Consider the following 14291-nt stretch of genomic DNA (forward strand, 5'->3'; position numbering starts at 1 on the left):
TGACCCATACTTTCCTCTTGGAAAACCTTACGATGTTTCGCCTCCATTTCTTCGGTCTTCGGCCACCTTGTCAGCTTTCCCCTTGGGGCTAATTCCCTCTAATTTTTCCAGGTGGGTTATTGCAGGTCTTTATAGTTTCTGAGATCCAAACAAAATGGGACATCCCCCACTCTGACCTCTGGAATTTCTTGCAAATTTTACATTTTATAACTTCATCCATTTTAGCGAGCCTTGCTGCATGAGAATTAACTCCTTTTGAGCTGCTTTGATTCTCCCCCCAGTTCCCCTCCCATACTGTGTTTACACTCTTCAAACTACTGCAAGGTAACCACTCTACCACCACCAATGCTCATGCTTAGGAGAGAGTTTTAGGCATTTCCCTATCTAAAAAGCAATGGGAAAACATCTTCATTAAGACTCACGCTAGCTCTATGGGCCGGATGTAGTGCAGGGCGAGACAGACGGAGCTCCTGGTTTTGCCTTGTAAATGTTTTCTGCTTTAAAAAAACTTAAGAGTTCAGCCTGAATCTTGGAGCTCCGGCCACCTCACACTGCATTACATCTGGCCCCATTTCTGTGACAATGAAGGAAACACAATACAAGATCCTAATGCGCTGGTATAGACACCCTCCATATTCCATGCTATGTTCCCATCACACCTAATGCGTGTTGGTGATGCCTTGTTGCTGTGGGTACACTGCTCCATGTCTGGTGGGAGTGCCCCCGTCTATCAGTTTCTGGAAGTAGATAATTACAACGTCCCAGCAAATATTGGACACAGCAGTGCCTGCGGACCCTGCATTCTGGCTACTGGACTATTCCCCGACACCTGTGTCTACATTTAAAAAGTCATTACTTTGCCACCTTAACAATGCTGCCCACTCGGTTATTCTTGTGGAAGTCTTCCACTCCACCCGTGCGTAAAGATTGTTTTTTAAAGCTACATTACTTTATGTCTATGAAAGACATTTTACTATCCAATGCAAATAAACTTTCTGAATTCACCGACACATGGTTTCTCTGGTTAGAATACAAGTCCTCTGATGCTCATAAAGCCTACATGTCCGCAACTCCACCTAATACGTAACTGGAGTCGCTTGGAAATGTATATTATTCACTTCAATTGTCACCTTTGTCCCGGTTTTTCTCCCTACCTTCCCCACCCTCTGTCATTTTCTCTTCTCTTGGTTCTACTCTGTTTTATTCTTCTGAGATAAAGGTCTAGCAATTAGGTATACTGGTCTTGTGTCTAGTCTTGTGTGCTTGTTTTCTCACCTGTCACGGATTATTATTGTTTGTAACAATTTGTGTTGTGGGGTGAGTTGTTTGCACTGACTGTATGTGATGCTACTTTGCTATTGCTTATTGAATAAAAACAGATTATACAGTTTAGAGAATCAGAAGCTTTTTCAATGCGGAGTATTCATATGTTGTTCCATCAATGTCACAGCCCAATATGCATCTGAAATTGTTACAGAGATTAATAAAACCCAGGCGGATCATCTCAGAGGCGCTTGAGGGGGCCTGTATGCAGGCTCTGATTTGGCCACATGCGCAGGTCTTTGGGAACAAGGACCTGTGCCGCATTCCCAGGGACATCTCTATTGCATTTGAGGATCACCTGAAAATGGCCGCCGTGGCCATTTTCCCAGCAATTTTTAGGATCTCTGCAGCCTGACATGGGCAGCACAAGAGGTATAACATACTGTGTAGCCAAGGCAGAGTTGCTGTACTGCGTAGATGGAATAACAAAATGAATGGGGACAATGCAGTGTACTGAGTGTGGTGGACTGTCCGTCATATAGGGTGTTAGGCCACATGATAACACACAAAACAGGCCCCGCAGACACATCAGTCTTCCGGGAATCTTCCTGGTGAGCCCAATGACCAGTCCGCCTCTGGTTGTGCATGGGTGAATTGTTTCACAATTAACCAAGCTGTGTGAACAAATGGGTTGGTTATGAAATCCCGGCAATCACAATCCCAATGGTCAGGATGCCGAGTGTGACATCCCAACGATCAAATCCCAACTGATCCTAGTATTTTAAACCTAACCTGCCCCTCCTGCAGCCTAACCCTAACTGTCCCCTCCTGCAACGCAGCCTATCCCTAACCTCCCCACCCCCACCCCCTCAGCCTAATCCTGACCATTCCCATAGTGCCTAACCCCAGTACTTACAGTTGGGATTCCACGGTCTGTATTATGTCAGGATCCGACTGCATAGACAATAATTGCAAAAATAAGAAACTTATTTTGAATCCTGTGTCTCATGTATTGTTTTGTCTCTTTTCTCCTAGCTATGGCTGGGAATGCCAGCCTGGTATGTTGCAGCTTGTCGTGCCAATGTTAAAAGTGGTGCCATTATGTCTGCATTGTCGGACACAGAAATACAGAGAGAAATCGGGATCAGTAACCCCTTACATCGATTGAAATTACGCCTTGCTATTCAGGAGATGGTCTCCCTTACAAGTCCATCAGCCCCTCCAACGTCCAGAACCGTAAGTCGGCTTCCTCTTCCATCAATGACAAGATAAGCGGTATAGTGACCTCATGTTGCACAGTACGAATATATACATATTTGCTGAGATTTTCACACCCAATCCTACTGCCAGCCCGTGTACAATTCTTTATTAACAGAATTTTATTCTCCTATACAGTGAGCGTAGATTGTCAGCAGAGGTTAAGTACAAACCACCACTGTACAAACTTGAAACACAAATGAAATATCTTTTTCATAGTATACACCTTGCCAGGCAAACATGTGGCTCTCCAGATGTTGTGAAACTAAAAGTAGCAAAATGCCCTGCCACAGATTTGCCATTAGGGGATGCTAAAACTGTGGCAGGGCATGCTGGGATGTGTAGTTTCACAACAGCTGGAGAGCCACAGGTTGGCCAGGCCTGGTATACATGCTTGAGAATATCTGTGGTGCTGAGCAATAATTTACAGAGCCATATTTTTTCAGATTTAAAAACTGCATTGGAAATTTCCTTTATTAGATTTCTGATCTTAGCGGTTGTGGGGACTCTGGGGCACCTATGACACAGCCGGTGGAGTATATTTGCTGATTATGATGTTATAACACTATTAACTTACAGTGGTGCTGACTTTCTTCTTTAATGCTGCTTACCTAACGTGGATCTACCCTGCTCTCCCATGGGTGCTCGCATTAGCCGTCCGGTAATGTATGGGTTACCCATGAGGAAATGGAAAATCTTACAGCTCCTACCAAAACGGTTAGTCATTACTTATCATCTTTCTAAACATTTCTTTATCTATTATAATATGTCTAATCTCTGAATTTTACTGAAGTCTACCTGTTTTATTACACACCTGTACATTTCCATATGCCACTAAAATACGACACCTGGCAAACTCAAATTATAGCCACAGCTTAAAATGCTACAATGTCCCTGCTGTGCTGTCATTTGGCCTGTGATCTATATGGAAATCCCATTCAGTATATTAAGCACAATGTAAAAAATGAGCCGTCAAGCTTTAGTTATTCTTTCATTCATATTTTTTAAGTATACGCCTGTCCAATGTCCAATGCAATTTTATGCAATTGTAATTTCACACATGCAAAGTTATTTGAGCTGTTTTAAAAATAAATATCTAAAGTATTAATATAATCTTATCACAGTAAATCAGTCAATTTTTTTATTTCTTAACTATTGAAGTCCAAGCTTACAATGAATACACTCTTGCAGCAAAAATATTGTGTAACCATTCTGAAACAATACAAATGTTTGATTTTTCAGTGGGAAGTGAATCCATAACATAACAATGTCAAATATTTGCATCTTGACTTAAAACAATTTCAATTCATTAGTCTGAAAGACAATGTCAAATAATGTCCTACAGCAAAGTATCCCACATCATACCCTGAGCCATGCGAAAGAAAACTGCACTTAAAGCATAGTAAATATTTTTATAGATAACTATCTTGGACTGTCTGAAAAGTCATTTTGGGATAACAAATGCTTTATTTAGAAGCCGATATCCTTTGGGATAACTTTGAATAATTGGTTATCTGAATATTCTTTCTATTTTGCAAAATTGGCCAATGCTTGACAGCTATACAAATAAAATAATGCATTTTCTCTTACGTCCTAGAGGATGCTGGGAACTCCGTAAGGACCATGGGGTATAGACGGGCTCCGCAGGAGATAGGGCACCTAAAAAGAACTTTTACTATGGGTGTGCACTGGCTCCTCCCTCTATGCCCCTCCTCCAGACCTCAGTTAGATCTTGTGCCCAGAGGAGAATGGGTGCACTGCAGAGAGCTCTCCAGAGTTTTCTGTTGAAAAAGAATTGTGTTAGGTTTTTTATTTTCAGGGAGTCCTGTTGGCAACAGGCTCACTGCATCGTGGGACTGAGGGGAGAGAAGCAGGGCTGGCTTAACGGTTGGGCTCTGTTTCTAAGGCTACTGGACACCATTAGCTCCAGAGGGAGTCGGAACACAGGTCTCACCTGGGGTTCGTCCCGGAGCCGCGCCGCCGTCCTCCTCACAGATGCAGAAGATAGAAGCCGGGTGAGTATGAGAAGGCAGAAGACTTCAGGCAGCAGAAGACATCAGATCTTCATGAGGTAAGGCACGCAGCGGTAAGCTGCGCGCCATTGCTCCCATTCACACACACAGAGCAGCACTGAAGGGTGCAGGGTGCAGGGGGGGGCACCCTGGACAGCAATAAACCTCACATTTGGGCACTGACAAGGTAGATTAGGCTGCTGGGCAGTAATTCTACGATCCCCCGCCATTTTCTATAAAAAAATCACCGGGACCGAAGCCCGCCGTCGGGTGGGCGGAGCTTGATCCCCAGCATTAACCAGGGCCATTTTCTCCACAGAAGCTGCATGAGGAAAAACGCTGGCTCCCTGGTCTCTCCCCTGCTGAACATTCAGGCTGGAAAAAAGAGGAGGGGGGCATTTTGAGCGCAGTGAGTGGGAATCTGGTAATTTTATATATAAAAGCGCTATCTGGTCATATTTTTCCAGTGTTATTAAGCGCTGGGTGTGTGCTGGCATACTCTCTCTCTGTCTCTCCTAAGGGCCTGGTTGGGGTTTTGTCCCCTTATAGGTTAATCCCTGTGTGTGTGGGGTGTCGGTACGTGGTGTCGACATGTCTGAAGCGGAAGGCTTTCCAAGGAGGAGGTGGAGCAAATGAGTGGTGTGTCCCCGTCGGTTGTGCCGACTCAGGAATGGATCGACATGTGGCATATGTTGAATGCAAGTGTGGCATCCTTACATAAGAGGCTTGATAAGGCTGAATTAGGGGGGACATCAGGGGGTCAATCCTCGGATTGGACCGACTCACAGGGCCTGTCGGGGTCTCATAAGCGTCCCTTAACACAAGACACTACTACCGACACAGACTCTGATTCCAGTGTCGACTATGACGAAGTGAAATTGCACCCTAGGGTGACAAAAAGCATTCAGTGTATGATTGTGGCAATAAGGGATGTGTTGCATATTGCGGATGAACCCTCGGTCCCCGACACAAGGGTGCACATGTTTAAGGGAAAGAAACAGATTATAAATTTTCTCACATCTCATGAACTAAATGATTTCTTTGAAAAAGCTTGGGAGACTCCGGAAAAGAGACCGCAGATACCCAAAAGAATTTATATGGCATACCCCTTCCCTAAACAGGACAGGGAGCGTTGGGAATCACCTCCCACTGTGGACAAGGCCCTGACGCGCTTGTCCAAGAAAGTGGCGCAACCGTCTCCTGACACAGCTGCCCTTAGGGACCCTACAGATCGCAGGCAAGAGACTACCTTAAAGTGTATTTCTTCTCATACTGGAGCAGTCCTTAGACCGACAATTGCGTCGGCATGTGTGTGTAGCACGATTTCAGCTTGGACAGATGAGCTGACAGCTGATTTTGATAAGATGGATAAGGATACTATATTCTTAACTCTAGCCCATATTAAAGACGCAGTCTTATTTATGAGGGATGCTCAAAGGGACATTGGTTTGCTGGCTTCTAGGGCCAATGCCATGCCTATCTCTACGAGAAGATCCTTATGGACTCGCCAATGGACGGGTGATGCAGATTCCAAAAAACATATGGAAGTTCTACCCTATAAGGGAGATGTATTGTTTGAGGACGGGCTGACGGACCTGGTTTCCACAGCTACAGCAGGTAAATCAAACTTTTTACCATTTATTCCCCAACAGCAAAAGAAAGTACCACCCTATCAGATGCAGTCCTTTCGGTCGCACAAGTCCAAAAGAGGTCGGGGATCCTCCTTCCTCGCCAGAGGTAAGGGCAGAGGCAAAAGAGCACCTGCTTCGGCAGGTGCCCAGGAACAAAAGTCCTCCCCGGCTACTCCAAAGCCCACAGCATGACGCTGGGGCTCCCCTGAGGGAGTCCGCACCGGTGGGGGCACGTCTTCGACTTTTCAGCCAGGCCTGGGTCATCTCAGGCCTGAATCCTTGGGTGTAGGAAATAGTTTCCCAGGGTTACAAACTGGAATTCGAGGAGGTGCCCCCCCGCCGATTTTTCAAATCGGCCCTACCAGCTTCCACATCGGAACGGGATGTAGTCTTAGCTGCAATTCAAACGCTGTGTCTACAGCAAGTTATAATCAGGGTTCCCCTGAACCAGCAGGGAAGAGGTTACTACTCAACCCTATTTGTGGTCCCGAAACCGGACGGTTCGGTCAGACCTATTTTGAATCTGAAATCCCTAAACCTGTACATAAAAAGATTCAAATTCAAAATGGAATCACTCAGAGCGATAATAGCCAATATGGAGGAGGGGGAGTTTATGGTGTCTCTGAACATAAAGGATGCGTACCTTCATGTCCCCATATATTCCCCCCATCAGGAATACCTGAGATTCGCTGTACAGGATTGTCATTACCAATTTCAGACGTTGCCGTTTGGGCTTTCCACGGCCCCGAGGATTTTCACCAAGATAATGGCGGAAATGATGGTGGTCCTGCGCAAGCATGGAGTCACAATTATCCCATACTTGGACGATCTCCTAATAAAAGCGAGATCCAGAGAGAAATTGCTGAGCAGTGTGGCGCTCTCTCTGAGAGTGCTCCAGCAACACGGTTGGATTCTAAATCTACCGAAGTCACAGTTGACTCCGACAACTCGACTAACGTTCCTAGGTATGATACTAGATACGGAACAAATGAAGGTCTTTCTCCCACTGGAGAAAGCCCAGGACATCCAGAACATGGTCAGAGACCTGCTAAAAACGAAAAGGGTGTCAGTTCACCAATGCACTCGAGTTCTGGGAAAAATGGTGGCGGCCTACGAGGCCATTCCCTTCGGAAGGTTCCATGCAAGGACTTTTCAATGGGACCTTCTGGACAAGTGGTCCGGGTCCCATCTGCACTTACATCGGAAAATAACTCTGTCCCCAGGGGCCAGGGTGTCTCTCCTGTGGTGGTTGCAAAGTACTCACCTGCTGGAGGGTCGCAGGTTCGGATTCAGGATTGGATCCTGGTTACCACGGACGCGAGCCTCCGAGGATGGGAAGCAGTCACACAAGGAAGAAATTTTCAGGGACTGTGGTCAGACCAGGAGTCCTGTCTACACATCAGTGTGTTGGAACTCAGGGCCATTTACAACGGCCTTCGACAAGCGGAGAGTCTTCTTCGAAACCTACCGGTTCTGATTCAATCAGACAATGTCACAGCAGTGGCTCATGTGAAACGCCAAGGCGGGACAAGAAGCAGAGTCGCGATGGCGGAAGCCACCAGGATTCTTCGCTGGGCGGAAAATCACGTAAGCGCTCTGTCGGCTATCTTCATTCCGGGAGTGGACAACTGGGAAGCAGACTTCCACAGCAGACACGATCTCCATCCAGGAGAGTGGGGACTTCATCAAGAAGTCTTTGCAGATGTAACGCGTCTTTGGGGAACTCCTCAAATAGACATGATGGCGTCACGCCTCAACAAAAAGCTTCGGAGGTATTGTGCCAGGTCTTGGGACCCTCAGGCAGTAGCAGTAGACGCTCTGGTAGCACCGTGGGTGTTCAAATCGGTCTACGTGTTTCCTCTTCCTCTCATCACAAAAGTGTTGAGGATCATAAGACGAAGAAGAGTACAGTCGATACTCGTTGTCCCAGACTGGCCTCGAAGGGCCTGGTACTCGGATCTACAAGAGATGCTCACAGGAGATCCCTGGCCTCTTCCTCTGAGGGAAGACCTGTTGCAACAGGGGCCCTGTGTATTTCAAGACTTACCGCGGTTACGTTTGATGGCATGGCGGTTGAACGCCGAATCCTAGCGAAAAAGAGGATTCCGAAAGAGGTCATCCCTACTTTAATAAAGGCTAGGAAGGAGGTGACGGTAAAGCACTATCACCATATCTGGCGAAAGTATGTGTCTTGGTGTGAGACTACGGAAGATTTTCATCTGGGTCGTTTTCTCCACTTCCTACAGACAGGAGTGGATATGGGCCTGAAATTTGGCTCGGTTAAGGTACAGATTTCGGCCCTCTCGATTTTCTTTCAGAAGGAATTGGCTTCTCTTCCAGAAGTCCAAACGTTTGTAAAGGGAGTGCTGCACATCCAGCCCCCTTTTGTGCCTCCAGTGGCACCTGAACGTGGTGTTGCAGTTCCTAAAATCACACTGGTTTGAACCGCTTAACAAGGTTGAGTTGAAATTTCTTACCTGGAAGGTGGTCATGTTGTTGGCCTTAGCATCAGCAAGGCGAGTGTCAGAATTGGCGGCTTTGTCACACAAGAGCCCATACTTGATTTTTCATGTGGATCGAGCTGAATTGAGGACACGTCCGCAATTTTTGCCTAAAGTGGTTTCTTCATTCCATATGAATCAACCTATTGTGGTGCCTGTGGCTACAAGTGACCTGGAGGATTCCAGATCCCTGGACGTAGTCAGGGCCTTAAAGATTTATGTAGCCAGGACGGCTAGAATTAGGAAAACAGAGGCTCTGTTTGTCCTGTATGCTGCTAATAAGATTGGCGCACCTGCTTCGAAGCAGACTATTGCTCGCTGGATCTGTAATACGATTCAGCAGGCTCATTCTACGGCTGGATTGCCGGTACCAAATTCGGTTAAGGCCCATTCCACTAGGAAGGTGGGTTCTTCTTGGGCGGCTGCTAGAGGCGTCTTGGCATTACAGCGTTGCCAAGCGGCGACTTGGTCGGGGTCAAACACTTTTGCTAAATTCTACAAGTTTGATATCCTGGCTGATGAGGACCTAGCGTTTGCTCAGTCGGTGCTGCAGAGTCATACGCACTCTCCCGCCCGATTGGATGCTTTGGTATAAACCCCATGGTCCTTACGGAGTCCCCAGCATCCTCTAGGACGTAAGAGAAAATAAGATTTTAAACCTACCGGTAAATCTATTTCTCCTAGTCCGTAGAGGATGCTGGGCGCCCGTTCCAGTGCGGAAACTCTGCAAGACTTGTATATAGTTGTTGCTTACATAAGGGTTCTGTTACAGTTGAAATCGGTCTTGGACCGTTACTGGTTATTTATGATCCAGGTTACATGGTATGATTGGTGTGGGCTGGTATGAATCTTGCCCTTGGATTTCTAAATCCTGCCTTGTATTGTCCATCTCCTCTGGGCACAGTTCTCTAACTGAGGTCTGGAGGAGGGGCATAGAGGGAGGAGTCAGTGCACACCCATAGTAAAAGTTCTTTTTAGGTGCCCTATCTCCTGCGGAGCCCATCTATACCCCATGGTCCTTACGGAGTCCCCAGCATCCTCTACGGACTAGGAGAAATAGATTTACCGGTAGGTTTAAAATCTTATTATTGGCATCTTCTGTTTTGTGCTGTTCATTATATACTATGCTTATAAATGAGATCACTGACTCCATTATGTTTTACATGTATGTACATTGATGCTTTCCTGCTGACACCACAGAAAGATTCAGAAGAAGGCAGCTGGGCACAGGTAAGAATTCCCTTCCCTAATACTGAGAAACATCCTCATAGGGGCGTACTTGTTAACATTAGAAATGATTTCTAGGAACACACTTTGCTCTGTATTTATGTGCACTTAAATGAATGGGCCCCCACTGTACATCCTCTGCTCAGGTTGGCACTTGATATGCCGGCTGTCGGGATCCCGGCGCTCAGCATACCGGCACCGGAATCCCGACAGCCGGCATTCCGACAACTATTTTCCCTCTTGGGGTATCCACGACGCCCCTGGAGGGAGAATAAATAGCGTGGCGAACGCAGCGAGCCCGCAAGCGGCTCTTTTGCGCTTCCCCTGCTGCCGGTATACTGGCGGCCGGGATCCCAGCGCCGGTATGCTGGGTGCCAGGATCCTGAGCACCGGAATACCGTAGTAGACCCCTCTGCCCATTATAGTTTTATGGTTATTTACCTCCTCCTGTCCTACTGCCACCCATGCGATTATTCTGCTGAGATCTCCAGAAATATAGCACTGACAATAGATATCTAAAGATATGCCAGATTATTGTACATTTATCTGTTTTAATTACTTTCACTTGCAGCTTCCCCCCTTGTAGAAGCCCAGCATCTCCTGACCGGCCTTGTCTCCTACCCCCACTCCTTTCATCGATATTACCTATACAACATTCATAAACTTATCTTGATAGCTCTTTTGTTGCCTGTGGCATTCCAGTCAGACATTCTATTCATTGAGCTATCTGCCCTTATATAGAAAGCTAGAGAATTCTATTTGAAGCTTACCTTGTACTTTGTGTAAAAATGATCAGCATTGCAGCTGAGCAGATCTATGTAGTGTGTGGCTGCAAGGGATTGGATGTGTGGCTGCACACTACATAGATCTGCTCAATTGCAATGCTGATTATTTTTTTACAAAGTACAAGTATCTTCTTATAGTTAGAAATCTCATAGTTTTATGCAGGATCAAAGAACTTTAATATTTGCTTTATTGGTCACAAAATAATTTGTTACCAGAACAAAGCTGAATATATGTATCATATGTTTAAGTAGGTGCATTCATGATCTTTTCATAATATTTAATTTGTCAAAATCTCACTTTCTAGACCCTGGCATATGGTGATATGAATCATGAGTGGATTGGTAATGAATGGCTGCCTAGCTTGGGTTTGCCTCAGTATCGAAGTTACTTCATGGAATGCCTGGTAGATGCTAGAATGTTGGACCATCTGACCAAGAAAGACCTGCGAGTGCACTTAAAAATGGTGGATAGCTTTCATAGGTATGTCCTCAAAATTGTGTGGGAAATCACAAATGCTCAAAGAGCCACCTCAATTATCAGTTATCATAAATTGAGTTGAGAAAGCTCTTTGAGCATTTATGACTCGCCCCCCCCCCCCCCTCCCCCCCCCCCCCCAAGAACAAAAAAAAATGCTGATAGTTGATGGACAATGTTATCAGAGTAAATATATTTATTTAAGTAACATCAGACTGGTCAATAAGATTCATGAAAGTTCAGTGTTTTGCTGTGTAGTTCCCCCTGTGATCATCCGACTGTAGCACTCATGGCCATAATTCATACAATATCCGGGTTTAACAGTTAAAACCACATAGATCTCAATTTTAAAAGAATGCTGTTGTCAATGTTGTCCCCTACAAGTGCGTATTCCATTCTGTCAGTCAGGCTTTATTTCCAAAATACAGGGTACAGTACCTCCAAAATAATATAAAGCTTATCATGCTTTGTACACTTATAACACATCAGTCTACATGATTAGTTTGGCTATCCAAAAGCACTTGACACAGTACGTTGGTGTTTTCTGCAGTGAGCTTGATAAAGATTATGGATGGCCATCAACCATTGAGGATTAGAAACCACCGATAGTCTGCTACCAATGGTTGATGATTTTGCTATCAATAGCAGAGGTCTGATGGTGACACTGGAGTCTTGCCAAATGCTCTATTCTGCATATCACAAGGCACGTCACCTTAGCCCCACCCTCCTTCTCCAATTGGCTCTGCAGACGTTATGTGTCCCCACTAGCGATGCCCATCAATGATTCAAACCTTCAGTTGATTTCGGTTGATGATTTCTTGCCATCGATGGGGAATATCATTAATGAACTCTTCAACTGACAACTATACGTAAGTGATTCTTTACACTGCACATACCACTATTTGCGTTTATATATGAACTCTTTATTTCCAGTTGGTATTTTTACAAAAATCAAGGTAACCGCTAAGACACGTTTCTAGCAGTATAGCAGTGCTGTTATTATGACTGGATTAAGAACAGAGTCATGACTACATGCACAGGTGTTAATCTTCTGTGTGTCCCTGCTGTGCAATATTATCTTGGTGTTTGCTGATTAGAGGACTGTGGAAACTTTATTTTTAGACACATTATATTCTGAATGTGCAGATAAAACACAGTTTCTTCAGCAATATGTAATGTTTTAATGTTTATTTTAAATAAAGTGTTATTTGCGCATCATTAGCAATCTATTGGATAATATAGAAGAAGCAATACACTGTAGGATGACATTTGTTTAGTCACTCACAGGGCACTAAATAGGGACATCTAGAATTACTTGTGATGATAACTGGTTTATCTAGTTAAAAATGAACAACTGCTCCCCATATACAGTAGGTAAAAGTGGACACAAACCTGATCAAGTTAAATTGTCCCTAAATAGGTGTATGCAGTTCCAAAACTATTGGCAGACCAGCACAAACAATCCAAATTTTACAGTAGCTGACCATCAAAGGGTTCCGTGTTCAGGCATCTGCCAAACACACTACACACTAAGAGGCCAGAATTGTAATCTGGTCACTTGACAGGGCCGGATTAAGGCTAGTGGTGGCCCAGGGGCATCGAAGGTGTGGGCCTTCACCAATAAAATTCACTCTTCCCCCCCCTTCCCCCCCCTCAGCTGTCACCACTATGCCCCTTAAGGGAACAGGAGAGAGAGACAAAGAGGGTGTCAGGGAGAGAGAGAGGAAGTGGGAGGGAATTGAGAATAAGAGAGGGTATCAGGGAGAATAAGAGAGGAGTGAGAGAAAGAGGGTGTCAGAGAGAAAGGGTATCAGGGAGAGTGAGAGGAGCAAGAAAAAGAGGGAGAGTAAGGGGGGGTCAGGGAGAGAGTGTGGGAAAGAGGGTGTCAGGGAGAGAGTGGAGCAAGAGAGGAAGAGTGACAGTATCATGGAGAGGGGGGAGCAAGCGGGAGAGAGAGGGTGTCAGGGGGAGAGAAAGAGAGGGGTGCAAGGGAGCATGTTAGATAGAGAAAGGGGAGAGGCAGAGAGTGGGGTGTGGAGCAAGCAGGAGAGAGAGAGGGTGTCAGGGAGAAACAAAGAGGCAGAGAGAGAGATGAGCAAAAGAGAGAAGGTGTCAAAAAAATTTGTAGGAGTGAGCAGGAGAGAGAGCTTAAGGTGTCATGGAGGGAGGGAGACAGAAAGGGGAGCAAGAAGTGTCAGGAAGAGAGAGAGGCAGAGACAAAGAGATGGAGAGAGAGGGTGACAGGGAGGGAAAAAGAGAGAGGGGGAGCGAGCAGGAGACTCACTAACTGTTACAGGCCACAGCATCAGGTCTCTGATGGGGGCATGTACTTCACAGCATTAGGCCCAACCCCCTTCCCCATACATCTGAGAATTGTGGCATTATGTTCACGAGGGGGCAAGGCTCCAACAGTCTGTTACACCCACTCACTGTAGATATGAAGACATAGTTGTCTCCGTCTCAGAAGATAAGCCTTCAGCCTGCCAGGTAGGGTGCAGAGTGGGCCAGGCCGGGGCAATGGTTGCTACAGTCTGGGGGCCCCCAATGTGTGGTGGTCCGTGGGTGACCACCCAATCCGCCCTGCTTATGATACAGCCCTGCCACTTGGATCTGTCTTCTGTTAGAGCAAAGTGGAAAGTTATCCTGATGTTTAGGCCATATCACATAATCAGATAATCAGGTAAATAGTATGGTCAGTTGGTTCCTTTTCAACTAAGTTCCCCATTCAATGCACAGTGTAATTACTTTCAATAATCAAAATCCATTCTGATCCAATTTAACAGTCTGACAAATCTGGTCAGCCCCATTAGTTGTTGTAAGAGGTAAATTTCTGACTAGGTAGCAGTAATGGCTCATTGCAAATGATTATACTCCAAGTGGCCAGAGCAGGGGTGTAGCCAAAACTTTATGGGCCCCATAGCAACATTTAGAAGGGGCACCTGTCCCACTGCTTCTAGAAAGACCTCTCTCTTTGCAGCGGTTGTTCATTTTATGCCCAATAGCAGTGCCTTGGTTTATATTATGAACCATAGTAGTGCTCTAGTTCACATTATGCAACACTTTACCCCCAATTCCCATTATGACATACAGTATCCCCAGTTGATATTATGCCACATTAAAGTGGCTCCTGTTCATACTAT

The 14291-nt window shown here is 45.6% G+C and overlaps 1 protein-coding gene across 12 annotated transcripts in view; it reads left to right on the forward strand.

Annotated features, from left to right (window-relative positions):
* Positions 1 to 14291, forward strand: part of PPFIA2 (PTPRF interacting protein alpha 2) — a 656694-nt gene that overhangs the window by 597035 nt on the left and 45368 nt on the right. For all 12 annotated transcript variants that reach the window (XM_063927696.1, XM_063927698.1, XM_063927701.1 and 9 more), the window contains 4 exons: positions 2299 to 2499; positions 3175 to 3237; positions 9865 to 9894; positions 10982 to 11157. In XM_063927696.1, the coding sequence (XP_063783766.1) occupies positions 2299 to 2499; positions 3175 to 3237; positions 9865 to 9894; positions 10982 to 11157 (470 nt within the window). The remainder of the gene's footprint in view (positions 1 to 2298; positions 2500 to 3174; positions 3238 to 9864; positions 9895 to 10981; positions 11158 to 14291) is intronic.

The sequence above is a fragment of the Pseudophryne corroboree genome, chromosome 6, assembly GCF_028390025.1.
Source record: "Pseudophryne corroboree isolate aPseCor3 chromosome 6, aPseCor3.hap2, whole genome shotgun sequence".
Lineage (NCBI taxonomy): Eukaryota > Metazoa > Chordata > Amphibia > Anura > Myobatrachidae > Pseudophryne > Pseudophryne corroboree.